The following is a 25,850-nucleotide window of genomic DNA, read 5'->3' as shown; positions in this document are numbered from 1 at the left end:
GCTGCGTCCGAGACGGCTAGCCACCGCCTGCGCGCACGGACCGCGAGAAAGGCCCTACGAGAGCGAGCGCGAGCGAGAGAGCGAGACAGGGAGGAAGGGAGCCGGCGGGGGGAGCCCCGGGCGCCTAGAAGCCTCAGGGGTGAGCTGGAGGAGGCGCCGGGAAGGGGCGCCCGCCTTTGGGCCGGGAAGGGCGCTCTCTTTCAGCGGACCGGGCGGAGCAGCATCCTGGAGAGCGCGCCCGGGCGAACACAGCGCCGGCCCCCGCTCGCTCGCACGCTCGCTCTCGGGACTCGGCGGGTGGCAGCCCGGGCGGGCGGCCGGGGACGGAGCGGAGACGCCGCGCGCGCGGTGGACCAAGGCTGGCCCCTCGGTCCGCGTCAGGAAGGGGAAGGCGACTCTCCAAGCGCCCCCAGCAAATCGGCAGCCCTGAGGGTCGGAGAGCCGGGTTCCAGAGTGCTACCCTGCCGAGCCCGGAAAAAGAGGCGAAGTCCCTTTTAGGGAATGGGAAAAGTTTCAAAAGTCTTCTTGCTGAAAGCGAGTTTTTACTTTCCTCCAGCCACGCCCCCTCCGGGAACTTTGGACCAATAACCCGGCCGCTGTGGGGACTTGGCACCAATCGGGACGAGGAGCGCCGGAATCCGTCGGCTCTAAGACCCAGCCGCGCAAAACCAGACTTCTGCAGCTCAGTCTTAACTTGAAAAGATTTTTTAAAAAGTTGTATCTTATTAAAGTTTATTTTATTTATCACATTTTGGTTAATGGGCCCACGTGCCCAGAGCAAAAGAAAAAAACAAAAAAACCCCGACGCTCCTTCGCAGATAAAAGTCAGTTTGAGATATAAAATAGAATTGATTAATGTAGTCCAGTATCTCCCCAAAGACCTTGTAAGTAGCAAAGAACCTGGGACTATTTTTCTTATTAATGAGTGATGAAGAAAATAATTAGATTTCCTAATTATCGGGGTCCAGGTGTAATGGCTTCCAAGTAAACGTGCTGGACTGGAATGGAGGAGCCTCCGCTGTATGTTGTCGTTATTTAAGCAAATAATTAATAATCAACGGGAAGTTTCCAGATTCAGGGCAGTCAAGAATAACCTATAAAGGTTTTAGAGGCAAATTATAGAAACCGAGTGCCCCTCACCCCAACCTGAGGAGGCAGGCCGAGGCGTCTATAGGGGAAAGGCGAAGTGGGGAAAGTAGCGACATCTTGACAATATAATCCTCTAAATTCGCCGTGGATTCAGTAAATCATCCACGACATCGGGAGCCGTTTTGTGGGGTTTGGGGAAGAGAGTGAAATAATTCTGTTCATTTCCCCCTTTCCCCTCCCGCGTAGACGCTTGCAGCCCACCAACTCCAGCTTCGCAGCGTGTCTCCCTTTTCCCAGAGATAAATTCCCTTTGACAGGCTGACTCCCGCGCTCCCCGAAGATGGGAACAATGCACCAGCCACCCGGCCCCGGGAAAGCCGGGTTCCTCTGCGCGCGAGGAGAAACCCGAGCCGCACCCCGCGCCCTGCACTCTGAGCCCTGCGCTCCGCGCTCTGCGCTCCGCTGGGGCTTCGCGCTGGACGCGCGTCCGTAGAGCGGGTTCCCGACCGGCGTCCCGCCGGCTGGAACCCACAACCCTGGGCGCAGCTCTTGCTTCCAGTTCCTGGAGAAGCCCCTTGGGATTCTCCAAGTTAACTTTCTGTATTTCAGTCTTTTCTGTTTGGCTGTTGTTTGATAAGGTGGTTTGGGCACTGGGGCTCCGCGAGAGGATGCGGTAAGCGGTTGCAAACGGTTAAAGACACCTCCGGAGACAGTATTATTCGGGATATCGACCTGGAGCGACTCGGAGATCCTCGCCCTTCAAAGCTTTCTCCTTCTCTCTAGGAGTCCCAGAAAGTTTGTTTATTTGTGGACTGAGTATTTATTTCTTCAACACCTCGAATAATCAGGTCCCCCTCCGCTCCCTTCCCCGAAGGGGCAGGACATCTATAAGACGGGCTAAATGCTGGTCAGAATTCTTCTGGAAGTTGTCGGTCTGGTTGGGAAGGGAAGAAGACTTCGGATAAAACTTTTGTATTTCGGGATTCCTTTTCCCCTCCTCACTCTCCCATCAGTTGTTTATTAGATTCCCAGGAAAAGGGTTTGAGAGAATCTACGGTCAGTCTTATCTTTGGGGGAGGTGAGTAGAACGCATTGGGGATACTTCATTCATTTTCAATAACAGAACAAAAGAAAAACATTTATATGCATTATCTTTGAATGGTATTATCTCCTGATAAATTCAAAATCAAAGGGAAAGTACAAAATAGTTTCCTATTACCTCGAATATTCTGCTTCTGAGACATTCGCTATATTTTTTTATGGGTGCTCTGGGTTCTTTCTCTAACTTGATTTTTTGGGGGGCAACGAAGTAAAATAAACTGCCCAGTCCTCAGCTCACAGGTGAATGGTTTGAGCGTTCTCTGCAACCCTCCAACTCCCACTACAACTTTATTATTTTTTCATACCTCTAGTATTTTCACATCCATTAAAAAAAAACCTCTAGCAAAAAGTGTCTTTCTCCTGGAGTACGTGACAGGCAGCCCGAGTTCCCACAATTTTACTGGAAATGCAAACTATTGATCAAGAAACACTCCTCAGTCTGTAGACTTCCTGGAGGAATATTATTTACTCTGCTTTTACGAGGTGCTTTAAGAAAAAAAACCTTATCACAGCACAGGGCAAAAACCAAAATAGCTAAGGACCACGGAAAAAAAAATCCCAAAATGTCAGTTTCTGCCTGAGTTTATATTTACAAGGGTGTCCAGGTTTAAACCAATGACATCTGAAAAGAACTAGGCTGAATGGCCTAAATTATCCCCCCCCCCCCAAAAAAAAAGAGTGGGATGGGAGGGGAAAAAATCCTTATAATCAAGACAGAAAAGGTGAGAGAGACATTTTCCTTTGCCCCTGGAATTAGGTTTCTTCTCCGCTCGGTAGGACTCCGGGAGAGATGTTTGTTCAGGTTATTAAAACAACACCTTCCACACACCTGGACTTTGCAAAAACCATGTTTCCGATCTTTTCTTTTTCCTGCCAAGGTATTTTGGATTGGGGGCTGCTGATTTCTTCCTTTCTTGACCTTGCTGTCAGTGAGCAGAAAGCCAAATCGGGCCCCAGAGAGCCCTGTGCATTAGTAGAATAATAAGCGACGATAAAAGCAGAAGATATTCAGGTCACTCCCCCACCCCCGGCCCCGCGCCCCACCGCACAGAGTCCTTGCCTGGGCGCCGCGGGCTCCTGCACCTGGAGGCGGCTCGGGCGGACCTGTGGTGTTGGCGCCACCTTGAGGCCCATCAGGGAACTACTCTTGAAATAGTGGGGCGGGGTGGGGTGGGGTGAAACTCAACCATTCTGGTTACAATGGAGGTGCTGACACCTTATGGATGCACCTTAGCATTGCATGGCAGGAATAAAGTTCAAAATCTCTGAGAGAAAGGTAAATAAACTGTGCGCGGCGAGTCGATCAAGAAAATACAAAACATTTTCCATAGCTTTGCGATGTGTCAAGAACATGATGTGTTGGAAAACAGAAGTGTCTTTGAAACTGCTTGGGGAGCAAGAAATCCCCTCTAGGGAGACTCGCTGAGGTTTTAAGCAAATAAAACCTGCGCCTCTTAGGTGTCTACAAGTCTGGCTATATTCTTGCTAGAGTTGTTAACAAATTGCTCTCCTCGTGTCTTCCCAGGACAGCTGTCTTTCTGCCCGATGTGTGGCGTGAGTTTCAGGGAACTCATCAAAAATGTTTGGGCTGCATGTGTGTGCCTGACATTGGCTTTAACAACCCTTAACTTTAACCAAAGTTAAGGGAGACTTACAACACCTCTGCAGCCGCTTCTGCTTTTGAGGAACAACAGATTAGACAAGTGAAAGGATTTTTGTGTCCCTCCTCACTATTTTCAATACATTTCTCTCCTGGGCTCACGAGGTTTTAGGGAAAGGGACCAGAAATGAGAGCAGTCTCAGTCTTCCAAAAGCTACTTGGGATCTGATGAACCATCGAGTTCATCAGAACCAATGCTGCTTCTTAGAAATCCATTGCAATCCAGCTCCTAGAAATTTTTTCCAGGACAAAAAGTGTGTCCCTGATGAAAACTGTCCAAACCACCGTTCACAAATGGTAGCACCATAAACAACAAAATAACAGGGGTAAGGACTGTTCTTGGTTAAAAGATTAAAGAAACTGAACAGCTAAATGCAATATTTAATCCTAGATGGAGGAAATTTTTTAAAAACACTAATAGAGGAGAATACCTGGGGAAGTTTGAATATCACGTGTGTATTAGGTAATAATCTTTTATCAAGGTTAAAATTCTTGAGTGTGAAAATTATATGTGGTCAAGTAAGAACATGTCTTGTTTTTAAAAGATGCATGTCAAAATATTTAGAGCTGATATTCATCATCTCTGCCACTTTTAAAAGATTCAACCAAGGGGGAGGGTGTGGACAGAGAGGAGAAGGAAAGAGAAAGTTATCTAAAATGAGGACAATTGCTGAACCCATGGTATGTGGGTATTCATTGTTTATTGGTCTTGCAATTTCTAAGTTTGAAATTTTTCAAAATTAAAAAAAAAGATTGGGAGAAAACCATCTTTGTTACTCTGGAAATTTAAAAAGGGATGTGACACAGAGCAAACATCTTTCCATGGAAGGAAATTAGGATTTCCGTATTGCAAACACTAATGTAGGGGCCTAATTTGACCCCCAATGTCCCCTCTCCTTGTGTTCTGGAAGTTTCTGGAAAACAATCTTGAACAACCATGGAATTTATCACATTAACTTGCGGTTGTTTGAAAAAAATATCAACCAAACGCTGATTGTCTAAGGAGCTTATCTATCTGTATAATTCAAGCATCACCACAATTAATACCATCAAAATTGTAAGAAATCCAGTAGAGTACTGTAGATGTTTCTGAAACAGAATATTAAAGATATACATATGTTTCTTCTTAAAGAGAGTCAGTTGCATACCTCTTTCTGCTGCCCGTTTCATGCCAGTTCTATACAGTTGCCCTTATGCATGTTGCTATGCAATGGGTTGGCTTACACAGTGTATCAGTCAGTTGAGGCTGATGTATGCTCCAGTAACAAACAACCCAAGTCTCACTGACTTCATCTTGAGCCAACCCCAGCTGGGTGTCACTCAGGAGCCTGGGTTTTCCAAGGCTGCCCCTCCTGTCACCTTGGCAGGGGCAGGAGAGGCAGATTCTGCCCTGGGAATTAAGTGTCCAAGTGACACATGGCACTTCCATTCACAACTCATTGGCCTGAACAGATCATGTGGCCCCCAACACACCCCTGGGGCAGGGAGTTCAGTCTTCCCTGTGCCCAGGCAGATGGGTGAGCTGACTTTTGTTTAGCAGTCTCATGTCTGCCACACATGTCCTACCTCTCCAGGCAGCCGGTGACTCTGTCTTGTTTCTCTCTGCAGCCCCAGTGCCTTGCAGGGTACCTCGGGGCATAGTAGTGCACAAGAAGTGTTTATTGAACGAATGTATGACTTGTCCAAGACTTTCCTCCCTAATAAATAAGGGAAAATATAACGCATGCATACTGTGTGCCAAGATGTTCTGCCTGTGACATCTCATTTCATCCTCTTTTGGGGTAGGTACTGTTAATATCACCATTTTACAGGGGAGGAACCTTAGGTTTAGAGATCTTAAGTAACCACAAATTTTCAGCTACAAGTGAGAGAATCAGGATCTCTTAACCCATTAATTTGCTGCCTTTTTAAGATTAGGGTTAGCGTCTTGGAAATTAGAGTCAACTTAAAACGTTAAAATACAAACTTCTATATAAATAAAAAGTCTATATGGAAACATACATTTATGTAATTTTATAACTATATATACACAGTCAATAGCGTATGCACGAAGGCATGACTTCTGAACACATGACTCAATGTCTATGAAATTTTAGCTTCTTATACCACCACCTTGCAAGCCTAATTAACCCGGTAGGGTAAAAGGATTCATTATCAGAGCCTGCAAGAAGCGACTGCTCTCTGGGAGGTGCAGACAGGGCTTTGATTTTTGGACAGGGCAGGGAGAGAAAGAGGTGAGGAGGCTATATGTTTTTCACCGAATTTGCAGACTGTGGGATGTGTGTTCTGAGCCCCAGAGAATACACCAGACTTGGAATCACCATCCTGCCTGAAAGTGACCACCGGGTCTCACGGTGACGATAAGCAAGGGAGGCCCTAGGGGGCCTGTAAAGGACCGAATGAAGCAGAGCGGCTCCCCAGGGGGAAGGGAATCTTCTAGCTTCTCGGGAGCCAGCCTTTTTTATTAGAATTATTTATTTATTTAGCACTTTAGGAGGGGTGTGTGTGTGTGTGTGTGTGTGTGTGTGTGTGTGTGTGTAGATGATGCAGGGGGAAGTCAGGAAACAGAAAATAAACTGTGGCATTTAACGTTTGTAGGGTCTCACAGGAGAGGGATCGCGGCATGGAGGAGCAATCCAGGCCGGCTTCCCGGAGTAGGGGGCCTCTGGGGAATAGAAGAGGAGGTAGCTGTGTTTGAATTGGCAGTGGGCTCCGACAGGCCAGGGGTTGTTCACAGCGCCCGGCAAACGCGCGTCGGAGCAGGGCCTCTGTGCTTGGCCTGCTCGGAGAACAAACCCTCGGGCCCCACGCCCACCTCCCTTCGCAAGGCCCGCGGAGCCGCATGCGCATGCGCGCCGCGGAACGTTCCCACCAGGCCTCCGCGGCTACGCCACCGCCCGCACCCCCACCCCAGGCCAGTGCGCAGGCGCTTGGAGGGCGCGCGCAGGTGTCGTCACTTGGTGCCGGACTCCGCCGGGTGAGGTGTCGCGCACTGACGGCGTTGCCAATGGAGCCGAGGGCGGGTGAGGGGCCGCCGGAGGGACCACCTGAGAGACGGGCGGGGAGGCGGAGGGGCCGCTGAGAGACAGGCGTGGACGCGGAGGGGTCCCCGGGGATTGGGCAGACGGGACGTGGAGGGGCGGGCGGGGTCCCAGAGGGGTCGGAGCCGGTGGCGGGGTCGAACCTGCGGCGGGTTGGGACCCGGATACCCGACACTGTCAGTGGAGCAGGTGGGAAGAGGAAGGGAGACCATCTTCTGGGTACGTGGTACTGTCTGTGCGTCCCCGTGAGATGTGTGTCTCCCGTATCACGTCCTCTTTACAGTAAGCAGGAGAAACGGAGGCTCACAGCTGCTGGCAGGGGCACGACTGGAAGCCAGTTTAACCTAAACGCTGGGGTGCTGCATTACAGACTCTTAACGGATGGTTTCCAAGACCTAGGCTGTCCCAGGCCCTTCCCTAGGCCGGGGAGGCTCGCCCCAGAGCCCCTGAGCTTTGGTTATTCATTGCAGAATTGCCTGGCAAAGGTGTTACTAAGGCCGTTGGCGCCCCAGGGTCTGTTAAAGCCCGGTTCGACAACCCTCCTCCCTGACGGTCTGGGTAGCATGGAAACAGCACAGTTCAGTGGGATGGTGACAAAGGCCTTTGGAGATGCCAGGAGTGCCCTCAGGGCTAGAGATAGAAGGGACGAGACCCAGGCTGACCTGTTGGGCAGTTACGGAGCAGGGTTCATGCATTTCTCACATTAATATACGTCGCCTTTTATTATTCTAATTATTTCCCATGTTTTGGTAACTTCCCAAGGGCAAGAACCTGCCCTTTTATTCTCTCCCTCCCCTTGCAATTAGCCCACTGCTTTCTAAATGGGAGTCACTGGGATGTTTGTGATTTATTGACTGTGGAGCAAGGGCCCCAATGCCTCCACCTCTTGTGTCCCACACGGCACTGTGCACGGTGTTGGGGATGTTATTGGATGTCTGGGTTTTTAGTGAAAGTGATAAATATAGTAGCCTTTTAATAGTTGTGTCGATGTAATGTTTCCGTTTGAAAAAACAAGCAGTGAGCGTGCTCTGGGTTCCTCAACGGGGGAGGGTCCTAAAGGAGGGACGTCTGTCTGTGACCGAGCACTCAGAATACTTTCTGGGGGAGGTGGCGTCTCAGCTAGGCCTGAAGGGACAGGAAGCGGAGAACCTGGGAGGGGAGGGGAGGAGAGGAGGTACAAAGGCCTGAAAAAGACAGGGGGACAGGTGTGTGGGGCTAGGGACCGACATGGTTGGGCCACTTTTTGAATTCGATGTGAGAGTGTCAGGAGATGAGGCCGAAGTGGCCGGCAGAGCTCTGCAACTCATTCCACACCCTGTGCCAGGGATCCTCGGGGCACTGGAACAGCATGGAGGGGAGGCTTCCTGGAGGTGGTGCCGAAGCTGGGCCTTGGAGAGTGAGGGTTTGCCTGAGGGACAGGGAGTAGAACAGACTTTCCAGCAGAGACCAGCAAATGCAGAGCTCCCAGCAGGAAAGAACAAGCCAAGTGCTGGAAACTGCCCGCATGGCCCTACCCAGGCCCACGGTAGCGTAGTCTCGGCCTGCGTCCGTGGAGGTGCGTGTACGCTCGAATCTGCATTCTTGATTGCTGCAGTGGTTCAGAAGCACAGCTAGGGTCAAGAGGCACCAGCAGTGTTTGCAGCAAGTCCAGGAGGCTCTGGGGCCTGGCTGTGAAGGGCCTGGTATGGCTGCTGTTCCAGGGGAATCTGTGTCTAGCCTGTGGGCCTAAGCAGTGGAAACCTTTGGCTCTGGCCCTGAACACCTTGAAACTACACGTAGGGGTTTAACAAACGGCTGTAAGATGGGCAAGGGCTGTAAGGCATACATCAGTAACAAGGTTGGAGACCACCTGTTGCCCATAAGTCTTGAGTAAAATTTGACCTGCCCCCATCGTGGAAAACTGTGCAACTGTAGAAAAGGATGAGGGTGCTTTTGTGTACCATATGGACCAGTCCGCAGGATAGTAAGTACATAGCAGAGTTGAAAGCAGTACGTGTAGCTCCGTGTATATAGCACACCCTCTTAGGGAAGGAGGATGAGGGCAAGAATGGAGTGTCTCCAGGGAGAAGTCTGAGATGCCTGGGGAAGAATTCACTAGAACAAACAGGTGCACTGATTGCCTTGGGGGAAGGGACCTGGTACTCAGCAGACCTTGAGGAGAGAGGCTCTTCCTCATAGATGCCTTTGTATGTTTTAAAGCTCCATTTACAAAAGAATTAAGCTTTTACAATGTACTTTATTCGCAAGACTCAAAGCCACACAATTCCTAAATGTTTATGGCTAGAAGCCAGCTGCCAGCCACATCCCACCCCCCAGGGTGGTGGCTCCCAGCTCTCTGGGCTGCCCCCTTGTGTCACTTTTGAGCAGCCTCCACTCCAGCAGGGGAGACTGAGGACTTGAGAGGTTGAACCTGCCCCTGTTTCCTGCCTGGGTGATGAGAGGTGCCCCGTCACACCAAAGTGATCTGAAACAGACTTCTGTATGAGTGCAGGGATATCCTTTCGGACAAAGAAAAACAAAAATTCAGTGACTATTTTAAAGTTGTTTATATGAATGTGCTGATTTTATTTTTTCCTGCTTAACTGGAAACTGCTTTTCATGGTTCTCCGTTGCAGGAGGGGCACGTGGTTGGTGCGGATTTTCTTAGGACTTTCCCAGTCACGTCATTAAGGAATATTTGTTGCCTAAAAATCCATTACCAAAGTGAGGTCTAGAATAAAGATTCCCGCAATAGGGGGGGTTGTAGTTGGTAATCCAGAATAGTAGCTGGGTTACGAGTCACTTAGGTCTGAGAGAAGCAAACAGGACTTACAGCAGGAGTGAAGTAACCACAGCTGTCTCAAGACCGATAGACTGAGATCACAGAGACTTAACTGAACAGAACTGGTATCTCCGCGTGAGGGGTTAGGAATGCTTGGGTCCATGGCTTGGCTTGCGTTTCTTCTCCCGCCGCTACAGGTTCATAGAACTAGCTTAATTAAACACTTGGGTTACGTTGAATTTACACTGTGTTTGGACTGTGGCAGTTTATCGAGGTGTAAAAACTTAGCACTGACCCTAGTTTTTCGACGTAGGGACCAGAAGCCCTAGGGCCTGTCTGGCGGGGCAGAGCTGGGGGTGCGGCGGGAGCGGGCGAGCGCCGGGCCCTGGGACTGCTGCGCTGTGGGCTTCCTGTCTGTGGGTTTATCAGTCACACCCTTTACTGCCATAGGTGTTTCCAAACAGGACATTCGTGAGCAGATTTGGGACTACATGGAGGCGCGAAATTTAGCTGATTTTCCCCGGCCTGTTCATCACAGGATTCCCAACTTCAAGGTACTGAAGCCTTCTGGAGCGTTCACAATGAAAGCAGGATACCCCTAAATGAGTAACTGGTAATGCAGTCACCTTCCTGCTTCGCAGTGGATTTGAGCTCCGTGAACAGTGAGTGGTGTGAAGTCTGAACCAGCTGGCCGGGGTGTTTTTATGCTTTGAGATGTCCTTCCTCATGTTACTTAACCTTCACTCTCGAGCACCTCTTGCCTTTCTGTGCGGGGGTGGTGGGTGGGTCGCATCTTGCCGTGAGGAGGGGCTAAGGCTGCTGTTCCCCGTTTGGTACAGAGTGAAATGTTTCTCCTGGCTGGAAGCATTCGCTTGTTGTGGTGCCTTTTCACACAGTTGGCTCCTAAGGAGTGACGTGCTCTGAGAGGGAGCCCCAGCCAGCGAGGCTGGCTTCTCAGCCCTTTCTACCTGGCTGCTTCCTTAGACATTTCTCGGGTGACCCCAGACCTGGTCTCAGAATCGGCCCCCGCGCCTGTCTGGGGGAGATGCTGGAGCATCAGGCTGAGGGTGGCCCAGGGTGGTGGCCTCTTAGTAACGTGCACTTGCATTTAAAAACAGGGTGCTTCTCGGGCCGCTGAGCATTTCCCACGTTTGCAGGCGTTCAAAATGGCCAGAACCATTAAAGTCAACCCTGACGCACCCCAGAAAAATGCCCGCTTCCTCGTCCTCAACGTAAGTGCCCCTCTGTCTATCTGCCTAACCAGGGCTCTTATCTGGCTTGCCAAAACATCAAAGACCTCGCGGTTTTTGCCAGAACGCAGGAGGTTAAAGTGGACCCTGATAAACCGCTGGAAGGCGTCCGGCTGCTGGCGCTGCAGGTAATCCCATTCCCTGAGCCTGAGCCCTGGCTACGGAGCGGCCCACCTTCCCCAAGGGGCTGGCAAATGTGCACAGTCCCACATTTGGAAAGATGGTGCTTCTGACTCCCTCCAGTGCAGAATGTGTCCTTGGAGTTGTTTTTTCCGGGACGGTCCAGAACTCTCCCCTTGTCTGTCGGTCTAGAAGTCCTGAACATCTCTGAATTAAAAGAGAAAAGACTTTGAAACCATGACCTTGAGGCATCGCAGTTCTAACGTACGCCTCCAGAAGCGGACGATTGCAGTATATTTCATCTGCTACATTTGTAATACCATAATTCTTCGAGACTTGATAACCCATGAGTAAGAGATCTGACATGAGTCCCCAGAATATATGAACTAGAACAGTGTTTCTTAACGTAGATAGAATAGGCCCCTCTTCAAGAAGGAAAATTCCCCCAGGGTTGCTTCAACTTATTATAATTTAATAAGTATAAACATAAAACTTGATATAAATTCCAAGGCTCAGGGTCTTATGTGACTGTAAAACCAAAGTAAGCATGTAAATTACATACAAACAAAACTGTGACAGCAGTAAAGTTCAGATAGCATCGCTCATTGAAGGTAACGGGGGACGTTTTGCCGAAACAAAACACCGTCACAGTGAGTGTAGTGCTGGGGTGGCAGGGTGGGGTCTGTGGGATCCTGCTGTGCGCCACCAGGCCTCGGGCGCCGACTCAGTTTCCCTACAACTCCTGAGACTCCTCGATCTGCGGGCGCCTTTCATCCTGTGTGGGAAAGTGCATACCTCGGCAGGCAGGGATGGCGTGATGCCTACGGCCGCAGATCACACCTGCGGGCACAGCTTCCCAGGCTTGACCCCAGACCTTCATTCGGTTCTAGAACCTGTTCACAATAAGCGCCCTGATGGAGCTTTGAGATCCCTGGCCGTAAGTCAGCACCCCTGAGGAGCTTTGGAGACTCTTGCCAGTGTCCGCTTCTGAGTCAGGCTCGAGTGGAACTGTGCACTGCTGAGTCTCAGAGCCCCCCGGGCACTCTGGCATACAGCCGGGGGGTGATCAGGGTAGTATGCAGTGTACCAGGATCTGGGGACTACAAATAAAGCCACCCACCCCTGTCACACTCAAAAGGAGAGTAGCACGTACTCGCTGCTGAAATACTCTTCTCGGGGTTGAAAACCTTTTTTTTAATAAGCCAAACTGTGTTTTTATAGGTCTTTTGTTGGTCTCAGGCTGTCATCTCCTGCACAAAAAGCAAAACGGGTGGTTTTTTACATGAAGGAGTTTATAAATGTTAGGATTGCCTCATGGCCCACCCTGAATAACCTGCAACGGTGTCCTTGGGCCTCGTTGCTCCAACTTGCTTGCGTATCGGGATTACCGGCTGCGCTTGTCAAAGCCGGTTGCTGGGCCCCACGGGGCTTCTGATCACTTCTGACGGGTGTCCAGGGGCTGCTGATGCTGCTGGCCGGGGCCCCCACTTTGAAAACCCCTGCCCTGGGGCTCGCAGTAGGTATTTGAGAACTAAGTAGAAGAAGACGGTTATCAACACAGGTCAATATAAAATACTAATTGTAATGAGCACTGATCTCTCAGACTGGGAGTTATTGAGCAGCAAACTAGATATAAGTGCTTGACGGGGTCATGTTTTCAGTGTGGCTGCGTAATGCCAGCTTCAAGATAAAACATCCCTGTACCTAGATAGTGCTTAATGCTGGGAGCAGAAGGCCCAGGAAGGTCGTCAGGATTTGCATTGTCATTTTCACCTGTAAGCACCGTGAATGGCAAGTAGAGTCGAGTCAGCGAGTTTCACAAACCCCTGCCCCTGTATTCTGAGGCGGGGTGGTGCAGCTGCTCTAAGTAAAATGGGCCCCCTGTGTTACTCACTTGGGTTTGCAAAACAACTCATCTCCTTGGCACACACCCCAAAATGCAGGTAATACTAACTTGCTTCTGTTCCTGAAATGTTAGAGGTATACACGAGAAAGTTCCCATCTTAAATTTTGTAATTTATTGATTGTCTTTTCTTTTAAAAGAGCAAAAAAACACTGTTGGTTCCAACACCACGACTGAGAACGGGGTTGTTTAATAAGATCACACCACCCCCCGGGGCAACCAAAGACGTCTTGAGAAAATGTGCCACCTCTCAGGTAAGTGTGAAAAGCAGCACCGGCCACAGGGAAGAGCCCACTCAGCCGTGGCTTCTGGTGAGTTAGAACAGTGTCAACGCGCCAGAGCTGAAATCTGTGTTTAACAAAGCCAAATGAAGAGTGACGTTAAGTATTCAGCAGTCTCGTCATTACCGGAGCCAAGCAGAAAAGCTGCCTGAAACTCGGTTTTTCTCTTGCGCTGAGCTGAGACATAGTAAATTCCCCCGTTAATTAAGAAAAGGGAAAGCCAGTTTTCCAGTACTCTGACGCCCTCTGGTGTTAACTTTGGATGCCGTTCAGATGCCACCAGAGCAAATGGGGACACAGGGTAGAATCTCCAAAATATGTTCAACCGGAAATTGCCTCAGCAAGTGCTAAAGTAATAATGGCTTTAGTGATTTAGCAGTCTGATTTTCTTCACTACCTCACGACGCCATAAAACCCGTGTGTAAACGTCACATTAGACCGCCTTATCATGGAACTTGTCTAGTATTTTAGAGGTGAAGCAATAGGATCTGGTGACCCTTCAGAGTTCTTGAGTTGACCCCAGGTCATTTGATTCCTAATCCGGTGGGAAGAAGAAATAGGGTATCAAGATATTCCTTTTAAAAAGGGATTTTCCACTCAAGTCTAGTGTATAAAAACTGAATGCTTTATCGCTATCTATTGATAACCTGTCTTATTGCAAAAACAGAATTTGATGTGGCATACAAAAATATATATAATAAAGTAAGATAATAAAATACATGTAGGAAAAAGAACAAAGGGAAAATAAATGCAGAAAAATAGGAGATAACCCTGGTTCTGGTCAATGTTCAAAGTGCCCACCCCGTGATCCTTTGCAGTTGGCGGTTGTGGCCACAGATCTGAGCCCATACTTCCGTGAGCTGGCAGGGAATGTGATCTGTTATAATTCGTAGGTTCCGGACAGTAAGAGCAGCCCCTTTCCACGTATTGAGGTCCAGGTCAGACATGGCCGTGGTGCTGGTGTACTGGTCTGTGTCACCCTTAACAGCATCCCACTCCCCTCCGGAGGGTGACCGGCATGGCGCTCGTTGCCAGGAGGCCCTGTGAAGTGCCGGCACTGGCTGGTCCCGGCCAGGGTAAAGCCAGACCAGCTCTGACAACCGAGCTTGCGTACAGATTGAACTGTGTTTGGGCTCTGTTATATCATGCGATACCAGATGGAAATCAGAGATCCAGGGCCATGAACCTCAGAATGACAGAGCGCAGGTAGAAAAAAACCAAAGATTTTTGTTTTCTTTGTGGCAGAGGAAAAATGGCAAAGGAGAGGGAGAGACTCTTAAAGCCACGTCTAACGCAGATGCAAATTTAGTACGATTATTATTTAGGTTGCCAAAGCTTAGTGGTGAAACGCCACCACCGTGCATATCACTGTAGGAGACTGTGATGTAGCCTTACTTCTTGGCAGATAAGACTCTGAGTTTGTCCCTCAGCCCCCTGCCACGGCCACACCCCAGCCACCTGTGTGTGCCATCGTGGTCTTTGTATTTACTCTTTGACTCAGGAGTGTTCTGGTAACCACCCCAGGGGGCAGACAGAAAGGTCTGTTAACTGCCTCATGAGTCCCTCTGCCCATCCGGTGACCTCAGTTGAATAGAACAGGATCTTGGAGAGTCGGGGTGACTCCTGGTTGCTCACGCTGTGTCTGGTCAGACTGAGCAGGTGAGGCTGAGCCCCCGAGAGAAGAGGGGACCTGACAGGTTACAACACAGAAAACCCCAGGCAGGTGCGTGCTCCCCAAGGCTGCCAGGCACCAAGTGCACTGAAACAGGCTTGAGGACGTGGGCCGTGGGCAAGAGACCTGCCTGCGTGGCTGCTGTGAGCTTAACGAAGGACACGCTTTCCTGCAGTGGGGGCACTGCGGGCCGATGACTGTGGTTTGATGGTTGGGAGGCCCCAATCGTGGTACCGATCCTATAGGGACTTGTCACGTGCTTGTCGACAGGGCACCGTACCACCTCCAGCGACCCCGCTGCCGGGCGCTGGGCCGTGCAGCGCCCTCGTCTGGTTTCCGAGGCCCCCCTGTCGCCCGTTGTCGGAATCACGGCCACAGGAGCCTCCCTGTGCTTTGCACACAGGCCTCCGTGAGTCAGCATACGTGGGTGTGCTTTGGGTGCTTGTTGGTTGAATAATTAATACGTTAGGAGTGACCAGCTGTTCACACAGAGCGAGGCCTCCAGTGTTTCACGGTGAACTAATATGTCACACGCTTGATGGCCACGTCTTACATGCTAGACGCTCTACCTGCGCTCTGTCATTTCATTCCAACATGTCGGACGAGGCACGGCTGGTATCCCTGTCTTACAGAGGAAGAGACCGAAGGTCAGAGAGTTTCCTCCTGTTGAGGCCACAGAGGAGAGGGATCTGGACCCAGTTCCTTGTGACTCCCGAGCCTGTATTCTAATCACTGGGCTCTCCTGCCTCTTGGAGGAAAACGCTTTGTTGAATATTATGAAATGAATATCCTCGTCGTTGTGCTGTCAGTTCCTCCTGACGTCTTTCCTGGGGAGAACTGTGGGGATTGTCTTAAACTGGTTCTGATCCGTGGTTTTCCTGAGCTGCTGCTCCGTGATGCTGCGTGTTCGCTGTGGGATGGTGCCCGTGCTTGCTTCCCTCGGGAGGCTGTTCAGACCCCGAGTGCATCTCCCCGGGGGTTATGAGACGGGTGGCCTCTCTGCCAGGGAGCTTTCAGGCCGCGTGTCTGTCCGCAGGGCGTGAAGAACTACAGCACTCCCGTGGGCTTGGATTCCAGGGTCCTTGTGGACTTAGTGGTGGTGGGGTCCGTGGCTGTTTCTGAAAAAGGTAAGATTAAGAACAGAAACTCTCGGATGTGACCACTTACCCTGCAGCCTGCTGTTCCCCCAGCGCTCCGGTCGCCTCTCAGACGTTGATGGTGAGTGATTTCAGCTTTCTGGACGCGTGCCTGGCCTGCGTAACCACTGCGTCTATCACTCGTTTTGAAGAATTAACTCGGTCCCTCCCACTCTCAGCCCCACTCAACACCTTTACAGCCTTTTCACTTTTCATAACAGGAAAAGTAAAGTGAGATAACGTCTCTCCAGGTGGTGAAAGGTTTCCCCTGTTCTGAGGTTACTGGAGCTGAGCTTACTTGCGGTGCGTCAGTAAACAGCTGTCCCTGGAGAGCCCCCAGGGCGAGGAGAGGCGCTGGGTGCCGCAGCCCGCTCTTGCTGTGAAGCAGCAGCCTCCCGGGCAGCGCGGGGTGTCCCGAGCTGCCTCTGAGGCCTGGAGCTTCACCCCGCAAGCCTGGGAGCAGGGACAGGGTGGGCCACTATGCCAGCCTCTGCCCTGGGCCGAGCCGCCCTCAGGACTCGTCTCTGGGGTTCCCTAGGGCCTCTTGCTCTCTGCCCTGCCCTGCCCCAGGCCCAGCCGGGTGCTGTGGGAGCGAGCTGCTGACCCTGCGGCAGGGTGAGCGCACCACAGAGCTGCGCGTGTGTGCGGTGATTGGGGCCCCCACCCTCACGAGGAAAGCCTTCTCTCTCCTCCCTTCCCGCCAAGAGGATGTCCTGAGGTGCTCATCCTGAGATCTCCCTTTGGAAGTTAGTCGGCCAAAGCCAAGTTCTTCCTTCAGTAGAGGTTCCGAATAAACAGTTGGCGAGCAGTGCTCCAAATCGTTCGTTCTGAACCCTGAGCGTCGTGTTTTAAATGTTGGCCTTTAATACCATCGCCTTAAACTTACTCTTTTCCCAGCTCCTGCTCTGAGCTACTGTGTGAGATGCTGAGGAGTGAGATGTTACAGGTCTTTATTCCTTGTTTTCCTTGTATTCACAGCTACAGATAGATGCTTTCCCTGTGTCCTCAGGGACGGGTACACGTGAGCACACGTGTGCCCACTGTGTGCCACGTGCCAGGCCGGCACCGAGCGGATTCTGCTGTGGGTCCTCGGTGGGTGGGCGGAGCAGACATGAGAGCTGAGCTACAATACGACGTGCTCAGTGCTGGAAACAGAAGCCGGGGTGGACGTAGGCGGGCTCAGAGGAGGGACTCGCCAGCTTGGAGCAGGGTGACCTCAGAAGAGGCCTCAGGGTTGGCTCCTGCGTGCCAGGTGTGTTCGAGGCAGGCGGGGCAGGACGGGGAGAGGGAGTGCCGTGGTCACGTAGCACGGCCCTCTAGTGTCTGGGGCTGTCCTTCCAGAGACCGGAGGCCAGATGCCGGGAACTGGGCTGTACTCTTTCGGCAATGGGAAGTTAGCAAAGATTTCTTCTTTTAAAAGGACGTCAGGAGTTTTCTTTTTTAGTTCAGGATGTGTGAAAAAGAAAACAATGTTTTGTAACTGTCACTGTTTAGATAAGCCCCTAATTAAAACAACAAAATCCCCATGCACGCGTTTTAAAAAGGTGGATAGCACAGAAAGCGTGGCCTGGCCGCTTTCCGTCTGCCTGTCCCCTGATGCCCACAGAAGTGTCAGCCTGTGTGGTGGGAGATGCGGGCATCTCGAGTGTCGTGCGTGTGGGCCGCACGTTCGTCCTGGGTCTGTTTCCGCACTCACAGCGCGCTGTGCCCTGCTGCCGCCGAGCCTGTGTCTCCAAGGGCTCTGCCCGTCAGCACGGAGCTCAGCCTCCTGCTGTCCACCGGCCCTGACTGAGAGACGTGTAAGTGGCCTCCAGTGTTGGTTTCGGTCTTTCCCTTGCAGATAGCGCCAGAACGAGGTGTCGTCTTATCGGATGCTCTAGGGGTACCTTTGAGGACCATCTGTGGGGTGATTCCTAGGAGAGGAATTGCCGGACCAAAGGGTTGTTAAATCCTGATGGATGTTGCCAAATTACCCGCCAGGGAGTGTGCCCACCTCACATCCCCACCCCCTCGGCGTGCCTCTCTCCCTCTTCTGTTAGTAACTAGAGTTATCCCACCTCGGTTTTTGCGTCTGATAGTGAACAGTGGTGTTTGAGCTGCCTCTTCCTTTGCATCTGATTTGGGTGAGCTTGAATGTTTCTTCTGTGTTCCCTGTGCGTCCGCCCGTCTGTCTCTGGGCTCTTTGTACCCTTTGCTGTTGTGCTATTGAATTCTGTGCGCGGTTGAAGGCTCTTCACTGTAAAAGTAGCGCAGTCAGGTCTGAATCTTACAGGACGCGCGAGTGATGGCGCTCACACGCTTGCTGACGATGCTGACGTTACGTAGAAGTCAGAGTTCCCGGCTGGCCTGGGCGTCCTGCCGAGCTGGACTCGGCGGGGAGCTAGCAGCGTGCTAATGTCCCCTGTCCACTGTCCTGCGTTCTTTTCTCCTGCTTAGCTTGTGCTTCAGCCTCAGAGGATGAATCCTTTTCTTGTGCCGCGTTTGTGAATTCGCAAAATAGCACTAGTGCTGCTTAAACTGCCTCCTTCCAAGCTGTGGGGCTGCGCTGGGTGAGTCCGTAGTGCTTTTACAAGGCGAGGCTGTGCTGTCTCACAGCCACGTCCCCGATTTAGACTTCGTGCTTTCGCTCCATGATGAAAAAGATTTGCCTTTAGTAGGAATTTGTCCTTAGTGTTTTTAAAAACTACTGTTTCACTACTTGTAGACGTAAAGCTCCCATAAATGCAAGCGCGGTTTCCTTGGTAAAGGAGAGGTCTGTGTTGAAAAGGCTCCAAGCTCACTTCACTGTGTGTGAACCGCTGCGTGTGGCTCTTCCTCCGTAACTCCTCTGAGTCCACGATGAGAAACGTAATCCTGCGTGGTTCCCCAGCCCCCACAGAGACATTGATTCTCTGCGTTGTTCTTAGGCTGGAGAATTGGGAAGGGAGAAGGCTATGCCGACCTTGAATACGCCATGATGGTGTCGATGGGAGCAGTCAGCCAGGGGACGCCAGTGGTCACCATCGTCCACGACTGCCAGGTGCTTCTGGGAACGGGCCAGCAGGGTCTCCGCCTTCACTGCGTGCCGTGTCGGGCATGGCGTCGCTCAGCCAGGCTGGATTCGCTTGGTGCGGCAGCTCGGCCTTGCCCGCGATGGGTTTGGGGGACGTCGTACTTGCACCCAGTGGTGCAGCCGACACAGCTGGGGCCGTATCCCTGTCAGCTCCTTCACCCGCTTCTGTTTGACCAGGTTGTCGACATACCTGAAACACTCCTTGAGGATCACGACCTCACCGTGGACTATATTCTCACTCCAACTCGAGTCATCACCACGGGCTGTGAGCGCCCCAAGCCAACAGGAATCGTGTGGTCCAAGGTGGGTCACCGTGGTGTGGAGCGAGGCCCGTGGCTTACAGGCACCTCCTCTTTCCCTGCGTTCTCTGTCTGGCATGGCAGCTGTCCCCAGGCCTGCATGGCTGTGCGTTAGAGTCACCCATGAGTTTCTGAACATTTCTGCTTCTGAATCACAGTCTCCAAGCATGGGCTGGAGAATCTGCTTTGCAAACCTGCTGGTTCTGACGAGCAGGCAGGGTTCAAGGTCTCTACACGACACCAGCTCTAGGCAGCGGGAAGTGACCAACTCAACTAGGAGAGCTGATGCCTTGAGTCTGTTTGCGCGCTGGCTTTCACTTCTAAGAGCTGCCTTCTGCCGTCCCAGCTCTGCATGGTCCTAATCATCAGTCTGTCCTTTTGCAAACCCAGATTTTCTTACTGCCGTCTGCATCTCCATGCAGAACCGAAGTGGGTAGGAGGCAGTACCCAAAGCCTTCCTAAGCTGATGCCGTGGTGACTTGCATCTCCAGAACAGGCAGTGGCATGGATCGCAGAGGGGTCTGCAATTGGAGTTTGACCCCAGAAGCCGACCTGTGGGTTTTGATGCCATCTGCTGGTAAATAGCCAGAATTACTGACAAAACCGGAGAAGTTGTGCTCCGTTTGCACTGAAACTCCTGGTCAGCTTAGCCTGTTTGTCCGTGTTTCACATTCCTTAAACCTGAGTCATCCAGAGCTGGAAGGCCTCCTTCCGGGGGGGGGGCGTGGGAGTCAGCAGCATCCACCTCCGAGGGTGAGCCCTGTGCTCTCACCGCACCCTGAGGGCTTCCCCACAGGTGCCTGTGCTCCTGCCAGGCGAGCCCCTGAGGAGAGCAGAGGGGAGCACATGAGACCCTGAGATGGGGCGTGGGACCGTCCATGTGCACCCTGAGCACCAGGGAGGAGGCGCGGCATCCTTCATGACTATGAAAGCGTCCCTCGGGACAGTTAGAACTTGGGCTTCCCCAGAATTCAGGCCCACAGCCTCCCTTTGAATGGCGACTGGCATGCAGGCCGTGGGAGCGAGGTGGCTGTGCTCAGAGGTGAGCACACGGTCTGGGGAGGGTACATCACAGGGGCGGCCACAGCGAGGCTGCAGGTGCCCTGGGGCCAGCACTTCGTAGGTGAGGGCCAGCTGCAGCGCAGGCTGGGAGGACTCTGGGGGCCTCCGGGGAGAGAGAGTTGGTTGCCTTGGAGAATAGCCGTGGTTACAGTCTGCAGATTTTAACAAGAAGAATACAAAGAAAGCAACAAATTAGGTTATCAGTTGTGTTAGATGAATATAATCCCTCTGAGATGAAAGGAAACCAAATTCAACCACAGCTTCCTGAGACATCTCAGCCTGCTCATCGGGATGTCGGCTCATTCATCCGCTTCCCGAAGGATGCTAATCCTTAGTGAGGCCTTGGCAAGAATCCCTAGCTTGTAAAAGGCCGTTTCTTACTTTGGGTCCTGTGTTCTCAGTTCTGCAATGCAGAGCGATGGGTCCTGTGAAGGCAAGGGCTCTCTCCAGCCCCTGGGGTTTCTGTCTTGGCCTTGCTCTGTGTGCAGCCAGAGCGCGTTTTCATTGACTCTGGGGACAAAGTCCCTAATTCCACTGAAGATTTTTGTTTGTTTGTTTTTGCGGTACGCGGGCCTCTCACTGCTGTGGCCTCTCCCGCCATGGAGCACAGGCTCCGGACGCGCAGGCTCAGTGTCCATAGCTCACGGGCCCAGCCGCTCCGCGGCGTGTGGGATCTTCCCGGACCGGGGCACGAACCCGTGTCCCCTGCGTCGGCAGGCGGACTCTCAACCACTGCGCCGCCAGGGCAGCCCTGCGCTGAAGATTTGAGGAGGTGGTGGGGGCAGTTCAGTGCTGGGTTATAGTGCTGTTTCGGGTTGGCTCTTCGTTTGGCGGATACTGGTAAATCCTTCTGTGATGCTCTACCCAGAGACTCGTCATGTAGGGACCAGACTCTAGGCATTTGCCTCTTGTCTTCATTGGAATACCTGGAATCCCCTTTTTCTGCTAAACACTGTAGCCCTCCCAGATGCAGTGTTTTGAAATAGGTACCAAATGTGATGCTTTTTTTTTTTTAACTCATTCTTAATACCCAAAGAGTGTACAGCATTTGATTTTCCAGCCTTTGCTCCAGCTTCTCAAGAAATGTGAGTACCGCCCCAGCCAACAGACTGATCTGATATGGACTCTGTTTCCAGCTCCAGTCACTTCGGGCAGTGGGTCTCCTCGACCCACCTTCTAAGTCTTGCGAGAGACTAACGTGATTTTCATGGAAGTTGCAGTTCTCATTAGAAATACTTCTAGCGTTTCTGTTGAACTTTGCCAGCAGCTGCTCCAGCACATCCTGGCGTTATAGAATGAGATCATCCCTCCCAAGCACCTTATCTTCTGGTCAAGTGAAGTGAGAACCCGAAAGAAAAGCAGTTTATCCCAGAGTGTAACCCCGGCGTGTGGCGGAGGGAGGTTAGAGCCACGTGTCTTCTTCTTGGGTTGGCAGCAGATGGCTCGAGAGTCAGATTTCTGATTGTATTGGACTTAGCGAGCATTTCTAGGGGACAGGTTTAATTTAATGTCTAAAGGGAACATATATTTATAAATGACTGCCATCTGCATGCTTCAGCGAAAAGGGATCGTAGCGTACAGAAAACATCAATTTTGCTTTACACTTGCTTTTTAAATGGTATGATTCGTTACAGGAGGGCATACATCTTTTTGCTTGATTAACAAGCACAATCTTTCATTTCACATGGCAAATAGACAAAACCTAACAAATGTTCCTAATTGCCAGCCAGGAAAAATAGAGAGCCGCAGTGTGGGTCCCGTGTGGGTGTCCAGCCCGTGCACTCGGCTCTCAGAAGCCTGTCGGCTGTAGGGCCACCGTCAACCTACACCATCCCATGAGGAGCACATAGGTGGCAAATGGCTGGGAAAGTGGCAGAGGCCCCCTCACGGTCAGGGAGGTGTGTCCTTTAGAGCTCACGGGGTGGGAGTGGCGTGGAGAGGGAGCTGACACTGGGCTTTGTTGTTCCAGAGAACATACCGCTCCCAGGACGAGCAGTTTTACGTGAAAGCCTCGCGTTTCTGTGTTTCTGTTTCCAAAGATCCCTCGGTGCTGCGGACTCAGTTCACAGTGTGCGCTGGAAGGCTTTCCTTATCCTGCAGCTGACTGCAGTTTGTACGTGCGCCAGCTTGGGATCAGGTGCACGTCCCGGGGACGTGCACGGAAGGACGCGTGTTTGCTTCACACACGTTTTAGGGTGGATGTCTGCTGCCCAAGCGTGGAGCCTCACCCCGTGGGGTCAGGCTTCACGAGAACACGCACCTCTGCCTGAGGCAGCCCTGTGGGTCCACTGGGCACTTCAGGGGTGCTCATCCGGCCACAGTGGGCCCAGTGGATGCACGGTGTTTCCCAGGAGGTGTGGCCTGGTGGCTCCCGCGGCTGGTGCTTGGACTGGGGTAACGTTTAGTTCTCTCGTACAAGGACATAGTCACACTTTTTCTCTGATTGTAATTTCAGTTTTAAATTTGACCGTTCTTTCTCAATGCTAGATCCAGTAACTTAAGAAATCCCCAAGAATCTAATTATGACCAGTTGAAGTTTGCTCCTAGGTACTTTGAAAGAATGCAAGAATGTGAACCTCTTAAGAAGGCAGAAGAGGGACGTGGCAGGGAGTTGGGTTGGCCAGACTCGCATGGTCTTTGGGATTCTTTGGGAACTGGAGCCTCTGGAGGACTGGTCTGTGAGTTTAACCAGCTTCAGATGAGTCAGTTCAGGAGATGGCAGAGGGTCGAGTGGAGGAAGATGCCCTTTGATCAGGAAGAGTGGCTCCATCTTGTGAGTGGCTCCATCTTGTGGGTGTCTCCGAGGCATAGACGTGGTTTTTGTTTCTCTCTTTGTATCTGAACAATGGGAAACGTGAGAAGGAGGGAGTTTTTCTTTGCGCTAAGAGTGTGCTCTGTTCTGAAGACCCGAGTGGTCGGGTGCCCCCGCAAGGCTCCTGACTTGGCTGTGCCGGGGACAAGGGCAGCATCTGGCTGGGGAGAGCTCTGACCCCCAGGCAAGGCTTTGCTGCAGTGGTGGAGAGCATGATGGGCATAGCACTGGGAGCGAGGACCGGGACGAACTCGGTGAGGGTTAGCAGCCCGTAGGTTTGTGAGGAGACACTTGCCGTGCTTAGGTGTTCGTGTTTCTTTAACTCTTATTCTAATCCATTGATTCTCAACCTGGGACCTGTGTGCCTCTTGCGGTTTGTAGGTCCGGGAACAGGTGCTGGGAAATTGTACAGAGAATTGTGGTGGGGTCCTTCTTGGGAGGGAACCCCGGCTTCTCTCCAGGGTCCCTGACGCCCCGACAAGGATAAGAACCATTGCCCTAAGTTACATAGGATTCTGAATATATTGAGAACACTGGGGCTAGTTGAACTATTTTTGGAGAAAAGTTATAGCTGTCCACCTTGTGTGCTGATCTGTGTTCTGATGTACCCACCTCTGTGGGAAGCCCGTGTTTGAACCATTGCTTGCCTCCTGGTGACTGATTTTTTTTTTTTTTTTTTTTTTTTTTTTTCCGGCCACGCTGCACGGCTATGTGGGATCTTAGTTCCCCAACCAGGGATTGAACCCATGCCCTCAGCGGTGAAATCATGGAGTCCTAACCACTGGACTGCCAGGGAATTCCCTTGGTGACTGATCATTTACATGCTTTGTGCCCCAAACAGAAGACAGAAAGCATCTCTAAAGAATGAATTATTGAAAAGAACTGAGCATGGCTTTCTGTTTCATTTCTGCCTTGGGATTCCTTAAGAGACGTGAAGCACTTCTGCCCCAGGCTCAGCCCCCAGTGCCCCTGCCCCACAGGACGGAGCCGTGTTCAGGCTTCACCTCGAGTATTGGGGCGCTTCTGTCACCGCCATTGCCGTGGGTGCTCAGGAAACACTTGCTGATCAATTTGACCAAAAAGCCAAAAGTGTCTTTTGTGTAAAAGTCTTTCTCTTTGAGCTGGGATTCGTTATTGTGTAGCCTGATTACCCTTTGCTAGAAAGTGTTCTCCATGTAGCACTCTGTTTCACATTGGCCCTGTCTGTGCTTTTTCCCGGAGGTCTGGATGGGTTTGGCCCTTAATTAAGGGGTGCGAGGTGGGGGGTGGGGGGGGCTGAGAAGGAGATCCCCACGGCCCCATTAAAGACCTCATCCCACCCAAAGGCGTAGGTTGGGGAGGAGACGGGTGTGGAAGCAGAAACCGCCCCATTATCCTGGGGTCCCCAGGGCGGTTGCCATCTGTGACCCTGTAACCCTCATACCAGTGATCTTAGCTCCTCCCCTTCTTTTTCCTTTAAGACGTTTTTTTTGATGTGAACTTAAAGTCTTCATTGCATTTGTTGCAGTATTGCTTCTCTTTTATGTTTTGGTTTTTTGGCGGTGAGGCATGTCACATCCACACCCCCTGCCTTGGAAGGCCAAGTCCCAACCACTGGGCCGCCGGGGAAGCCCCTAGCTCTTCGCCTTCTGTGCAGGAAGCCGTGGTTGGCTGCCCTCTGGGCCCCCAGGAAGACGGAGAAAAGCCGTCCGGTTCCTGCAGCGGCCACGGCCTGTCTGGCGGACGCAGAGTGGCAGGTGGAGATGGCTGGCCTGCGTGGACGGAGGCTTCCACGAGCATATGGGGCAGAGGCCCCTGAGTGACTGCTTTCTCCTCCCTTGTCACCAAGTCATGGTCCCTTTCGGACACCTCAAGAACAGCTGGAACGGCCTTGCTTTTTCAGATCAGCTGTGAGATGATGGGGAAAATGCCAGTCCTCAGAAGCCTGCACTGCCGAGAGGAGCAGGCCGGGAAGGACGTCACCCTTCGGGACAAACGCCAGAGCCCGCCGGGTGCCCGGGCCGCCCTGAGCACCGTCAGGAGCCCGCGGGAGCTGCCCTTGCTGGAATCGGGCTCCTTGCAGGGGGACGATGTGCCTTCCAGCACTGTTTACGTTGGGAACCTCCCCCGGGACGCCCGGGTGAGTGAGCTGAAGCGAGCCCTCAGCGCACGGGGCGCGGCGCCCTCACGGCTCACTTGGCAGGGGCCGCAGCGCGGGGCCTTCCTCCACTACCGGGACCCGGCCGAGGCCTGGCAGGCCATCTCCCGCTTGCAGGGCTTCTGTCTGGGCGCCAACACAGCGAGGGTGGCGCTGGCCAGGCGTCAGGGGGCCAGTGGCCCGGCGGGCGGCCGCGCTGGAGAGCCGCACCCCGACCCGTGACAACATCCCGCTCCAGCCCCCGGCGAGCTTCAGCGCCCGGCACGACGGGATGTGGCGGAGCTTTGCTGTACGAGCTGCTTTGAGTTCAGTCCTCTCCGGGCAGGCAGAGCTTCAGCTGCTGCCTGGTGTCTCCTGAGGAGCAGGGACGTCAGCCGTAATGTACTTCCCGTCCTCTGAAGGCAGAACGGCCCGTGCTCGGGCTTTGCTTCTCCTGGTCCTTCAGCCTGCTGGGTGTCTCAGCCCTGCTGGTGT

The 25,850-nt window shown here is 52.2% G+C and overlaps 1 protein-coding gene across 1 annotated transcript; it reads left to right on the top strand.

The window, feature by feature from the left end:
- The first annotated feature begins 6,857 nt into the window (after nt 1-6,857).
- Nucleotides 6,858-25,598, top strand: MTHFSD (methenyltetrahydrofolate synthetase domain containing). Its single transcript, XM_065898414.1, has 8 exons — nt 6,858-6,873; nt 10,103-10,206; nt 10,917-11,030; nt 13,066-13,179; nt 15,915-16,005; nt 18,921-19,033; nt 19,244-19,369; nt 25,122-25,598. The coding sequence occupies exons 1-8, from the start codon at nt 6,858-6,860 to the stop codon at nt 25,596-25,598; spliced, it is 1,155 nt and encodes a 384-aa protein (XP_065754486.1).
- The last annotated feature ends 252 nt before the right edge of the window (nt 25,599-25,850 follow it).

This window comes from Phocoena phocoena, chromosome 20, assembly GCF_963924675.1.
Source record: "Phocoena phocoena chromosome 20, mPhoPho1.1, whole genome shotgun sequence".
Classification (NCBI taxonomy): domain Eukaryota; kingdom Metazoa; phylum Chordata; class Mammalia; order Artiodactyla; family Phocoenidae; genus Phocoena; species Phocoena phocoena.
Note: the sequence above shows the minus strand (reverse complement) of the source record. Positions and strands in the feature narration are given on the sequence as shown.